Below are 12854 nucleotides of genomic sequence, written 5' to 3' on the forward strand. Positions count from 1 at the left end.
TGAGCTCTGTCCCCAGTGTCCCGTGTGGACTTGATGCCCCAGAAGTGTGGAGGATACATAAACTGAGGGGGAGACGACAGCTCCTGGCCCTCCCTGCAGGATGCGCCCTTACTCTCCCTGCTAGCTGGGGGCCAAAGGGCAGGGTCGCCCATGAGATAATGGTTAACTAGACCTGACACCCCGTCTACAAGGAGCCACACCAGCTGGCCAAGACTATACAAGATGCAGTGGGTGAAGGTCCTTGTAGGGGTGCTGGGGGCTGCTGCCCTCTTGGGGCTGGGGATCATCCTGGGCCACTTTGCCATCCCCAAAGGGGCTGCCCCGCCAGCCCCCAGCCTCTCAGCCTCCCAGGACCTGGACCTGGAGATCCTCGAGACCGTCTTGGGACAGCTGGATGCCAGCAGGATCCGGGAGAACCTCAGGTGAGGCCCTTCCACCCGCCCCTGCGGTTCCTCCCAGCCCTCCCCTAACCCCGGGCCTCCCCGCCCCCTGCCCACCACGCAGGGAGCTCTCCCAGGAGCCGCACCTGGCCTCCAGCCCCCGGGATGAGGCGCTGGTGCAGCTGCTGCTGCAGCGCTGGCGGGATCCAGAGTCCGGCCTGGACTCGGCTGAGGCCGCCACCTACGAAGTGCTGCTGTCGTTCCCTGACCAGAAGCAGCCCAACCGCGTGGCTGTCGGTGAGGCCCTTCTCCGGCCTGGGATGCCTGTGGGGTGGGGTTGCTGCCAGCCCAGCCCTGACACTGCCCTCCCCACAGTGGGTCCCACTGGGGACATCCTCTTCTCCTGCCGCCAGAGCGAAGAGAACCTGACTGGGGAGCAGGGGGGCCCGGATGTGGTGCCACCGTATGCTGCCTACGCTCCCCCGGGCACCCCACAGGTGGGCCTGGAACACTCCCCACTGCCATGGCCTGGTCCCCTGGCTCCACCCCAGTTTCTCCCATCCTGACCCAGAGGCCTCAAACTGGGGCTCAGCTCCCCTGAGAATTACTCACCTTCACACTCCATTGCTACTCCTTTCCCCCAACACACAGTCATTCAACAAACATGAATGGCCCCTGCTCAAGGCCAGGCCTGATACGGGGTACCTGGGCACAGAGGAAACCCTGTGACCCTATCCTTGGGGAGCTTACAAGCTCTCTCAGTGAGGTGGGGAAACAGACTCTAAATCCCTTATTTGCCACCCAGCTTGCCTCCCCTTTCCCCACTTAGTCGTCCCTGGGCCTGGCTCTAAGGATCACCTCCTCTCCGGACTAGGGCCTCCTCGTCTATGCTAATCGGGGCACAGAGGAAGACTTTAAGATGCTGCAGACTCAGGGCATCACACTCGGAGGCACCATTGCCCTGACCCGTTTCGGGGGTGCGGGGCGTGGGGCCAAGGTGAGCAGCAGCCTCGGTTGCAGAGGGTTGGGTGGGGAGGGGGTCCAGCAGTGGACAGGAGAGGTGAGCGGAAGGGGAGAGAGTGGTGGCCCGGCCCTGGGCTTGGGCTGGCAGAGGGGAGCTGTCTGTGCTCTAAGGCTGATGAGCCGTGTGACCCTGGATGCCTCCCCCAACCTCTCTGGGCCTTAGGGAATAAAACGATGGAGGAAACTGGTTTCGGTATTCTGGGAGTCTAAGTCTTATGTGAAGTAGTTCTGAATATTCAATAGAAATCCCTCCTACTGCCCCGCCCCCTGCTTTTCAACTCAATGTTTTGACTAAGTACTGCAGGTCGATGGTTAAAACGTGCTTTTTAAAAAAAAACATAAAAAAGTATAGAGTGAGAGGAGGGAATAGGGAGTTACTGTTTATTGGGTGCAGAGTCTCAGATCTGCAGGATGAAAGGTCTGGAGAGACGGTGGTGAGGGCTGTGCGACGACATGAATGCACTTAAGGCCACGACTATACCGTCTGAAATGGTTAGGATAGTAAATCTGGTTATGTTACAATGCTTAAGGACGTTCCACGATAGGAGCTGCTAAACAAACAAACAACAAAGAGACAGACAGAAAAAAAGAGAAAGAAAGAAAGAAAAGAAGAAAAAGGGAACAGGTATGATGGAATTATGCAGATCATAGAATTTCTGGTTTTAAGAAAAAGTATAGAGTGAAGAAGTTCTCCCGCCATGCCGGCCTCCATAGAGGGAGTCACTTTTAGTTCATGAAATACCTGACCGGGATGCCTTTTGGAGGAAGCACATATGAATGTGAACACATATTCATATTTCCCTCTCTTTTTACATAAAAGTAGCTTCCTGTCTCTACTGTCCTGAGCTGTGCTTTTGTCAGCTTAATACATCCTGCAGACCATTCTCTATCGGTACAGAAACTGTGTCCTTGTTCTTTTTATTTTGGTAATGTACCATTTTGTTTTTCTTACGCTAAAACATCTGTAACAGCAAATGTATCACCTGAACCATTTTTAAGCGTACAATGCAGAGGCATTCAGTACATTCATAATATTGTACAACCACCATTTCCAGAACTCTTTCATCATTCCAAGAGAAATCCTGTGCCCATTAAACAAAAGCTCCCCCTTCCTCCTCCCCAGCACCGGGTAACCTCTGCTTGACTTTCTGTCTCTATGAATTTGCCTGTTCTCGGTATCTCCTATGAAAGGAATCATACGATATTTGTCTTTTTGTGCCTGGCTTATTCATTCACATAATTTTTTCAAGGTAAATCAATGCTGTCTCAGAACTTCATTGCTTTTTAAGGCTCAGTAATAGTCCCTTGCATGTTATACACCGCATTTTGCTTACCCATTTATCCATCAATGGACACTGGGGTTGCTCCCACCCTTGGCTGCTGTGACCGTAGGCGCACAAGCACATCCTTGCTCTTCCATGCAGCTGCATGCTGTTCCACTGCAGGATGTCTGGGCTTATTAACCAGCGCCACTGACAGGCATTGGCTTACCTATGCCTAAGAGTCCTCTGCTGTCTCAAGCAGTGCCACGGTAAATGGCTTGTGCAAGCATCAGCCTGCCAGTGGGCAGATAGAACAGTCCTGGCTTCCACTGCGAGGGAAGGTTGGAGCAGAACAGGACGTGCCCTTTCCTTACTGAGCCCCTAAATACAGCCTCCTTGCCTCCCACAGGCTGTGAATGCCGCCAAGCATGGGGTGGCTGGGGTGCTGGTATACACAGACCCCGCTGACATCAACGATGGGCAGAGCTCGCCCAGCGAGACCTTCCCTCACTCCTGGCGCCTACCTCCCTCGGGGGTGGAGCGAGGCTCCTACTATGAGTATTTTGGGGACCCCCTGACTCCCTACCTTCCAGCCAAACCCTCCTCCTTCCGCCTGGACCCTGCTGCAGCCCCTGGATTTCCCCCAATTCCCACTCAGCCCATTGGCTTTGAGGATGCAAAAGTCCTTCTCTGGTGAGCTTGTGCCCTGGGACCTACTGCCTGCCCTCCAACCGCCCCCACACTTCAACCTCCACACCCGTATTTGCTAAAGGGCCTTTCCCTCCTCCCCAGTAACCTCCAGGGAGCCTCAGCTCCAGTTTCCTGGCAGGGAGCACTCGGCTGTGACTACAGGTTGGGCCCTGGTTTCCAGCCTAACGGTAGATTCCCGGCGGACAGGTGAGATGTCTCCTCCCCGAACTCCTCTCTTTTCTTCCCTTGTTATACTTCCCTGACCCTGGGTTTCCCCTCTCCTCAGAGGGCCTGGCTTTTCCATTTCTTCTCTTTCCCAACCCCTCCCATGATTCCAAAGACTTGTCTTTGGGGAAGCCAGTGAAACAACTGGGTAGCCCACAAGGCCCTCTAGGGCCCCCCACCTCCTCTTGGACCTCCACTCTCCTGCCACCTCTCTCTTGAATATATCCACCTCATTTCCAAATCAGCGCCTCTATCCTTGCTGTTCCCTCTGCTGGTAACACCCTTCCCTGCGCTCCTGCTCCTGCCATTCCTGGCCTGCACTAACCTCCCCACCTGCCACAGGGTATCCTCTTCCAGGTCAGCTTGCTAGTGTCCTCCCAGGCCCCTCGCCTGCTGCAGCTGTCCCCTCCCCCATGGTCTCTCTCACTCAGGATGGGGCGGCCCCCGAGGTGGGTCCTTGTTTGTCTCAGTCACTGCCCAGAGCCCAGCACACCAGCATGCACCAAGGATCCAGTTGGTACTCAGTGAGCAAGTGAATGGACAGGAGAATTGGAACCAGGAGTGCTGGGTCCTAGCCTTGCTGCCCCTCCTAGCACTTCTGGGCAAGTGATCTTGCCAAGTCCTCTTCTACTCTGGGCCTCAGTTTCCCCTGCCCTGGGTAGGGTGGCAAAGTGGGCAGGGCCAAGACTCTTTTCCTCTTCACTGCCCCCAGCCAGGTGAACGTGAGCGTCCACAACCGCCTGGAGCTGCGGAACTCCTCCAATGTCCTGGGTAGCATCCGTGGGGCTGTGGAGCCTGGTGAGCACCCCCTCCTGGCGCCTGCACCCCCAAGACCCTGCCCCGCTCTGCACGCCCCTGACCACCCCCGTCCCCCACCCCCACCTGTTTCTGACTCTCTGCTCCTCCCACCAGACCGCTATGTACTTTATGGAAACCACCGAGACAGCTGGGTACACGGAGCCGTGGACCCCAGCAGTGGCACTGCTGTCCTCCTGGAACTCTCTAGAGTCCTGGGGACCCTACTGAAGAGTGGTGAGGCGGCCCCCTCCCCTGGTACTCCCTGAGCTCATGGGCATCCCGGTCCACCTCCCCTCTCTCTTCTCTCCTGTCCCCTTGTGCTGAGCCTCAGGACCCTGGGGGCAGGCATGGCAGGACACCAGCCCTGGCTCTGCTGGAGGAGCCCAGCAGCTCCTGAGAGCCTCCTGTGGCCCTCCAGTGGAAGGAGGCTGGGTGCCGTGGGCAGGGCAGTGCCTGGGCTCTGCTCTCAGGAGCTTCAGCCCAGCTGAGGCAAATGTGTCCCGCCTGCCTGCTGTGTGCCAGGTGAGTTCTAGGCACTGGAGATGCCACAGTCAACACTTAGGAGTTTCTGCATGTGATGACAACTGTGAATATATCCTATAAAAAATATCTAAGGGGCTTTCCAGCTGCAAGCCAGGACTCAGGGAAGCCTCCCCATAGAGGCGGCTGGTGGAGGGCACAGCAGGCGGGAAGGAGGGGCTGGACCAGGTGACAGAGCTCCAGAACCAAGCCACGTGGCCTGACAGCCCAGCTGGGAACAGAGGAATTCAGTTTAAGGGTGGGAAAGATGGTGAAGGGTTTTAATCAAAAGGGCGACATAATTGGGTCCACATTTTAAACAGCTTCTTGTGCTACAGGGGGGAAAGGTAAGGCTGAGGGACCAGTCTTTCATCCTCAGGGCCAGGAGGGATGGTGGGGCTTGGACCAGGGTGGGGGCAGCGGGAAGCAGACAGTGTGAAGACCTTGGGGTCTGTTGGTGACAGGTGAAGGAGAGCATGGGTGGAGGGCTCCCGGGTTTCTGATTTCTGGTCTGAGCAGCCCCGGGGAGTGGGCAAGCAGGCAGTTGAAAGTGCTGATGTCCAGGTCAGAAAAGAGACTGCAGAGATAACCCGGGGAGTTGGCGGCATAAATGGTATATGGAACCATAGGTGTGCTTGAGATCCAGTGAGAGGGAGCAGGAGGCGGGCAAACTCGTGTAGAAAGGCTGAGTTGTTATAGGGCAGGAACTTCTCTGTTTTGCTGCTCAAGGGTTTGATTTCTGATGTAATTTCAGACTTAACAAGAGTTGCAAAAATAATACCAAAAAGCCTCATATACCCTTTACTCAGATACTCCTAATATTAATGTTTGTTTTACCATGTTTGCTCGACCTGTCTTTATATTTTTTTCTGAAGTGCTTAACAATGCAGAAATGCTGCACCTTTGCACATAAACACATGACTGTATATTTCCTTAAAAAAAAGGACATTTTCTTGCACAACCAGAGTACGATGATCAGAATCAGGAAATCAGGAAATTAACAATTTTGCCAATTGTTCCTACAATAACCTTAAGAGCAAAGGAATTTCCTGGTCCAAGAACTGATCCAGTACCACACACTCCAGGTGGCAGTTGCGTGTGTAATCTGGAACAGTTCCTTAGATGTTCTTTGCCTTTCGTGATCCTGGTATTATTTTGAATGTTCCTCGGTTTGGGTTTGTCTGATTAGGTTGGGGTGATGAATTTTCAGCAGGAAAAAGTTTGGGAATTTGTCATTGCAAGCATGTGATCATTTTATACTTAAAAAGATTTCATTTACAACAAAGAGATGAGGAATGATCAAAGGGACTGAGTTGCAGCGAGATTGGGAACACACCCAGGAGCATGAATCGGGTGAAGGGGAATCTGGAAAAGGTGAGGGGACAAGCCAGAACCGCGGAGGCTTCTGGGAAGTAGCTGGGGACTGTGGCGAGAGCAGTGTGGGCATAGAGAACGGAGATGGAAGGCAGGCTGCAGGATGCTAGGAGGCAGTGTGGGGCACTGCTCAAGCTCCTGGGCTCTGGAGCCAGACCCTGGACCTGAACCCTTGCTCTGATGCCCATCAGCTGTGTAACCCTGGGCATAGTCATTTAACTTCTCGGTGGTTCAGTGTTCTCGACTATGAAATGGAGACCACAGTCTCTCCCTAAAAGCATTATTGTAAGAATTGGCTACATATGGATAATGCCCTAAGGAGAACATGGTTGTATTATATCACCAAGTGAAGAAAGTTATGCCAAGGCTTGCACGGAACGTGCGGAAGAGAGATCGGAGGTGGAGAGTCAGGAGGTCTTCTCAAAGCACACCTGTACGGAGCAGAGGGAGGCAGGGCCCTCGGTCAGGAACCACCTGGCAGGGAGGCTGGCACGGGGAGCAGTGCTGGGGGAGTGGCACAGAAGAGGAGGGGGCTGGAAAAGGAGGACGGAGCCTCCAGGAAGGCTTGGCTGCAGCGGTGCCAGCACCTACCTCTCGTCACCGTCTGCCCGCCGCTTTGATTCTTCCTTCCCCTCCGCGTTCCCAATCTTCCCCCTAAGCCATCCCAAGATCCGGGGGAATCCAGCCCTCCAGCCCTTTATTCTCCCCAGGCACCTGGCGTCCCCGCAGATCAGTCGTGTTTGCGAGCTGGGGGGCAGAGGAGTTTGGGCTCATTGGCTCCACGGAGTTCACGGAGGTGAGTGGGCCTCGCCGGGTCGGCGGCCGAGGGGACTTCTGGGGCGGGGCACCGCCGGGCTGACGGCACCCCTCCCACGCGCAGGAGTTCTTCTGCAAGCTGCGGGAGCGCACCGTGGCCTACATCAACGTGGACATCTCGGTGTTTGGTATGCGGGGCGGCTGGGCTGTTGGGGAGAGGAGGGAAACGAACGGGCTGCAGCCCTTAGTGTTTCTTGGATCCTCCCACAGCCAACACCACCCTGAGGGCGCAGGGGACGCCCCCGGTCCAGAGCGTCATCTTCTCTGCAGCCAAACAGGTGGAAGGAGGAGGGGCTGGAGGGGCTGGGGCGGGTTAGACGGAGGCTGGCCTTGTGGAGCACACAACACTGTATAGACTGGAGACTTCGGTGGGCGGAGCGCCCCTCCTGGATGTTGGGCCTGGGGAGGGCTGGTCCCGAGACTAGATTCCCCTCCCGGTCAGATCCTCGCACCAGGCCCCGGCGGCCTCAGCATCTACGACAACTGGATCCGGTATTTCAACCGTAGCAGTCCAGCGTACGGCCTGGTCCCCAGGTGAGCCCAAGGCCGAGACTGGGGCCCCAGGCGGGTGGACTGACCTAGCGCCCTCCAGCCCGACCTCATCTTCCTTCCCGCAGCCTGGGCTCTCTGGGAGCTGGCAGCGACTACGCACCCTTCATTCACTACCTGGGCATCTCCTCCATGGACATTGCCTACACCTATGATCGAGTAAGCGGGTGCCCCTCCGTCCCCCAAGTTGGTACCTTGCTCTGCCAGCCCCCTCCTCTCCTTCGGGCTTCTCTAGTGCAGACTGAATTCGGCTTCATTCAGTAGCTGTGCTACCTTGACCAAATAAATTTCTTCTCTTCACTGAGCGTCTGTTTACACTCATCGATGTTATTTTATCAAATTTAAGATACTACTAATTGTAAGATGCACCATTATACTATTCAGGAGAGGGAAAAAAACCCCACTGCCAATAGTTGTAGGATGACAACATCAACTGTAAGATGCATCCTTCCGGGGATCCCGAGGTAAAATTGAAGAAATGTTTACCCTGGAATAGATTAAATAGTATAAAATGGAATGGTTCATAGCATCGCGTGAAGCTGAAACGAGATAAGGGATGCAGAATGCTCAGCCTGTGTCTCCTCTTGATGCTACAAAGAGCGCTCTTTCCCTCTCATGGCCAAGCCGCTGGGTGGTGGGGCTGGGATTTGAATCCTCCCAACTCCAAAGCCCCAGGCTCTTCTTCATATGAAGCAGGAAACTGGCACCTGATACTTATTACTTATGTGATGCCAGGTGAGTTACTTAATCTCTCTGAGTCTCAGTTTTCTCTTCTGTAAAGTGGGAATTCTAGAACCTATCTCATGGATGTGGCAATGGTTTGAAATCCTGCCCCAACATTGTAGCTCACTGTAGGTATTCCTCCTCCCACTACCCACCCCAAGCCCGTCACCTCTGGACTTTATTCCCTCAGAGCAAGACCTCAGCCCGGATCTATCCCACCTATCACACAGCCTTTGACACGTTTGGTTATGTGGACAAGTTTGTGGACCCTGGTGAGAAGGGGGCAAGGTGCATCCTGACACCCCTGGACAAGTGTGGGCTGAAGATCGAGCCCTGGCCTTGTCACCTTCCCTGCAGGCTTCAGCAGCCACCAGGCTGTGGCCCGGACAGCAGGGAGCGTGCTTCTTCGGCTCAGTGACAGCCTCTTCCTGCCTCTCAATGTCAGTGACTATAGTGAGACCCTCCGCAGCTTCCTGCAGGCTGCCCAGCAGGACCTCGGGGTCCTGTTGGAGAAGCACAGCATCAGCCTAGGTACAGAGCCGCCTTGACATTGGGGCATGGGGAACCCCACACCCCCAAGGCTGAGATGCTGCCTGTTCCCCACAGGGCCTCTGGTAACTGCAGTGGAGAAGTTCGAGGGGGCGGCTGCAGCCTTGGGCCAGCACTTATCAGCGTTGCAGAAGGGCACCCCTGAGTGAGCAAGGGCAGCAAGCAGGTGTCTGGGAGGGTGGCATCCAGGGGAGGTTGCAGGCTAGCAGCTGGGCTGCTGACTCCAGAGTGACCAGAAGGTCCTGCCACCTCCAGCCCCCTGCAGGTCCGGATGCTCAATGACCAGTTGATGCTCTTGGAACGGAGCTTCCTGAGCCCACAGGCCTTCCCTGAAGAACACTACTACAGGTGAGCCTGTCCCAAAGCTCTTGAGAGGTGCAGAGGGGTGAGGCTGGGCAGTGGCACTCACCTGAGGGAGAACATCAGAGCTCTGCTGGCCTTTAAGAATTACACAGCACAGCCCCTTGACACAGCTAGGAAATCAGGCTCAAAAGAGGGGAGGCAAGTCGGTCAAGGTCATCCTAGGACTAGAAGCTGTATCTCCTTCCACCACCCCAGCTTTCGGAGGTAGTGGGAAGATGCTTCTGTGTCTAGCTGTACACAGGAGCTGAGCCCATTCCAAGCTGAGACTCTCCTTTCCTGGCCCCAAATGACCCAGCTTCTCCTCCATTTCTCCTGTCAGCCATGTGCTCTGGGCACCCCACACTGGCTCTGTAGCCACGTTCCCAGGCTTGGCCAATGCCTGCTCACGGGCCATGAACACAGGCCTTGGATCTGCAGCCTGGGCTGAGGTACAGAGGCAGCTCAGCATCTTGGTGGCAGCCCTGGAGGGCGCAGCAGCCATCCTGAGGCCTGTGGCTGACCTCTAACCCCAGCCTTCATTCCTCAACTCCCCACCAGCCTTCACCATCACCCTCTCCCATTCCAGTTTTCTTTGGGGGTGTCCCTGTCTCCCCTGAGGCTAGGACAAGGCATGACCATGGGACCCTCTCAAGCTTCTATGGCAAGACCTCAGGGTGCCACCAGCTGTGGACATCTGAGGGGAATGACAAGCTCTGGATGGAAATCTCCCACATCCTGGCTCTTGGTTGCCAGAGGATGAAGGAGACAGGATGGTGGGGAATGGCAAAACCACCAACTGCCCTTAGTGGGAGGTGGGTAAGGATAGGATGCACAATGCCAACTTCAGATGCCAGCTCAGGGACCACCAGTGCCAGCCCTTGGGGCCAGCAGGGAAACTGAGGCCCAGGGTAGACAGGGCCTTGCCCAGTTTGGGTTTCTTTCCCTCCATATCCCTAGTGTGTCTTAACTCCTCCCTGCCCTCCCCCAAATAAATCAAGCCTAACTACTGATCCTTCAAAACCAGTTTTTTCATTATGTAGAAATCACGAAAAAAGGACCTATGTGCTCAGACCCAGTTCTGGGCTCTGGAAAACTCATGCTGGGGCCTTGGGCCTGGTCACAGCCACATCTTCCTCTTCTGCCATCACCACCTCCTCCAGGGTGCGCCCTCCAAGTTTGCTCCCCACCAACGCTTCGCAGGTCCCGGCAGGTGGCAGTCCCTCCTCAGTGTAGCGACCCCTCAGGAACACAACTCTCCCCTGTCCATCCACGTCCAGTCCGTGGGCCTGACACAGGTCCTGTGCCTCCTCGGGTCCATCCAAGGCCAACAGGTGGACCATGAAGCCCAGGGGCACAGTCTGGCCCTTGGGGGTGCTCAGGGCACGAGCGAGACGGGCCAGGGCTCCACGGCGGGCACGGCCCACGTGGCACTGCACAGCGCAGCTCTGCAGGTAGGGCAGGATCCGGAGCAGGCGGAACAGGCGGGCAGCATTGCCTTCGCGGAAGGCCGAATCCACAGCCAAGGCCATGCGCAGGGCCGGGCAGGAACGCAGGGCAGTGGGCAGTTGCAGAACCTCACGAAGGGCCTCCACCGAGCCTGTGAGGGCAGGAAGCCAGGATGAGAAGGCCAGGTCCTTCCGAGATCAGGCCCACCTTCCCTCCCATCCTCTGGGCTACCTGCACCTGTCCTCAGCCACGTCCACCTTCTGCAGTCCACCAAGCTCACCCCCGCCCTGGGTCCCGCCTACGTCCCGCTCTAGCTACGTCACTAGGCCAAGCCCACCGGAATTCCCTCCCATTTTGTCAGGTCCTTTCTGAGCCGCCGCTGAATGAATTGTCAGAGTCCCTTCAAAGTGGGTCTTCACAGTAAAGTGAGGCAGTGTTTGTAGGCCCAGATAATCTACCGACTTGTCTGAAACTGTCCTAGAATTTGTATGTAGTAGAACCTGGCCCAACTAAATTCAAGTTTTCTGACTTCAAACCCAGCACTCTCTCCACTGCCCTAGCTGCCCCACAGATTAGGGAAGGGGCTCTGCCACACTTTCCTCCCCTCTGCCTGGTAAGGCCATTTCTTCAAGAAGATTCTGTCCCTGCTTCCCTTCCAGTAGAATCATGGACACTGGTCCTCTGGCTTCTTTGAAACACTGACTGAACTGGAGGTTAAAAAACGTTTCGAAGTCACTACCTAGACCAACTTTCCTGTTCCAATCCTGTCCCCTCTGCTTTATTGGAGAAAACTAAGCCCTAGATATGGGAAGGGACAGACCAGAAGGCCCACTCTGGGGCTGGGTGCATTTACTTGACACACATTTAGGGATCAGGGACAAAGCTAGTGGTGTGAGTTTAAAGCTTCTCTTTCCTTCCCTGGCCTGCACTTCACATAGCGGACTGCTGGGACCCCGACTCACCTAGGTTATAGAGGAGAAAGAGACCCTGGAAGGCTGCCTGGTGGGGGTGCGGCCCGGCGCCCTGGGCGTAGCAGCGCCGCAGCGAACCGAAGCCTTCCTGCACCTGAACCTGCAGCAGCACTGGGTCCGCTGGCCCGCTCGCTGAGTCGGGCCCGAGCCGTGCCACCACTGCCAGCAGCACGGCCAGGGCCGCCTCCAGCACCACTGCCGCCTCGGCGTCGCCCACACCTTGTAGGGCCAGATCTAGTCGCACAGAGCGCACTCGGTCCGCCACGAAGTTGGCCACCTCGGCGCGGGAGGCATCGGCGCGCTCCGCCACCTCGCTGGCCAGGTAGCGCACGGTGGCCAGCAGCACGGACGGCGGACGCAGCTGGCTTGGTGGGGGCCGGGCCTTGCCGGCGGCCGGCCGGCTGTACTCCTTCACCGATCGCTGCGGGTCGGCGCGGGGACGGTCCCCGTGGCACCCCGGTGCCACCTCGAAGCGGTGCAGGCGGTGCTCCTTTTCCCTCTGGGAGCGCTCGGCGGCCGGGCACATGTCCGGGCACGTGCCCATGGGCAGCTCGCAGCCAGACATGGGTGGACTGGGGGAAGAGGATGGGCGCTCAGCAGCATCCCGGGGACAGCGGCGGCCACTCGCCCCATTCTGCAGGAGGGTTAGCGGAGGCCTGCCGAGTTTCGGCGGAGGCGGGGCGGGGCCGGTAACGGCCGGGCCCCGCCTCCCCGACCGGGTCTTAACGTCCCTGCCACCCGTCTGCCCGTCGCCGTCCTCTCACCGAGTTCTGTCACCTCCCACAAGACTCGAGCAGGTCTCCGGAGACGCACTGCGCTGAATTTCAGCGCCGCCCCCTCAGACCTGACAATGCCCCCACAAGACGCCGCGTACAGGTCTGGGCCGCTCCCAAGATGCACCGGTTTCGGGGTCCCTTCTGCAACGAATCGCTTTGTAGGAGGGGCGGGGCAAGAGAGGAGCCACGCCTCCAGGCTTCGGACCATTGGTCAGCCGCCGTTTGGCTTTAGGCATCTCCCCAAAAATAAGTACGCCCTTCTTCTTTGGTTTCCCCTGCATATCTTCTACCAAACAACCTGGCTCAATCGGCCTTTCTCCACTGTTTCCATGGAGACCATTCTCCCCACTTTCTAGATCTGGGGTCTGCAAATTTTTTCTGCAAAAGGCCAGATGGTAACTGGGGATTTGC

General features: G+C 56.6%; 2 protein-coding genes across 6 annotated transcripts; one reads left to right on the forward strand and one right to left on the reverse strand.

Moving 5' to 3' along the window:
• The first annotated feature begins 164 nt into the window (after positions 1-164).
• Positions 165-9784, forward strand: NAALADL1 (N-acetylated alpha-linked acidic dipeptidase like 1). 2 transcript variants are annotated; one of them, XR_012123155.1, is made up of 18 exons: positions 165-422; positions 505-677; positions 756-877; positions 1255-1377; positions 3075-3358; positions 3458-3562; positions 4293-4378; positions 4493-4612; positions 6982-7067; positions 7152-7215; positions 7298-7365; positions 7530-7621; positions 7705-7795; positions 8550-8631; positions 8717-8890; positions 8966-9074; positions 9164-9256; positions 9591-9613. XR_012123155.1 is itself a non-coding variant. In XM_036995585.2 (18 exons), the coding sequence occupies exons 1-18, from the start codon at positions 223-225 to the stop codon at positions 9775-9777; spliced, it is 2238 nt and encodes a 745-aa protein (XP_036851480.2). In that variant the 5' UTR covers positions 173-222; the 3' UTR covers positions 9778-9784. The 2 variants fall into 2 exon arrangements, 1 of the variants encoding a protein (XP_036851480.2); XM_036995585.2 differs by having other exon boundaries at positions 173-422; positions 8966-9053; positions 9591-9784.
• SAC3D1 (SAC3 domain containing 1) lies at positions 7067-12810 on the reverse strand. 4 transcript variants are annotated; one of them, XM_073217553.1, is made up of 3 exons: positions 11659-12810; positions 10323-10847; positions 7067-7233 (listed from the first exon to the last, which is right to left on the reverse strand). In XM_073217553.1, the coding sequence occupies exons 1-2, from the start codon at positions 12230-12232 to the stop codon at positions 10345-10347; spliced, it is 1077 nt and encodes a 358-aa protein (XP_073073654.1). In that variant the 5' UTR covers positions 12233-12810; the 3' UTR covers positions 7067-7233; positions 10323-10344. The 4 variants fall into 4 exon arrangements, with proteins under 4 accessions (XP_073073654.1, XP_036851482.1, XP_036851483.1 ...); XM_036995587.2 differs by lacking the exon at positions 7067-7233 and having other exon boundaries at positions 10244-10847; positions 11659-12239; positions 12432-12810; XM_036995588.2 differs by lacking the exon at positions 7067-7233 and having other exon boundaries at positions 10244-10847.
• Between the last annotated feature and the right edge of the window lie 44 nt (positions 12811-12854).

The sequence above is a fragment of the Manis javanica genome, chromosome 11, assembly GCF_040802235.1.
Source record: "Manis javanica isolate MJ-LG chromosome 11, MJ_LKY, whole genome shotgun sequence".
Lineage (NCBI taxonomy): Eukaryota > Metazoa > Chordata > Mammalia > Pholidota > Manidae > Manis > Manis javanica.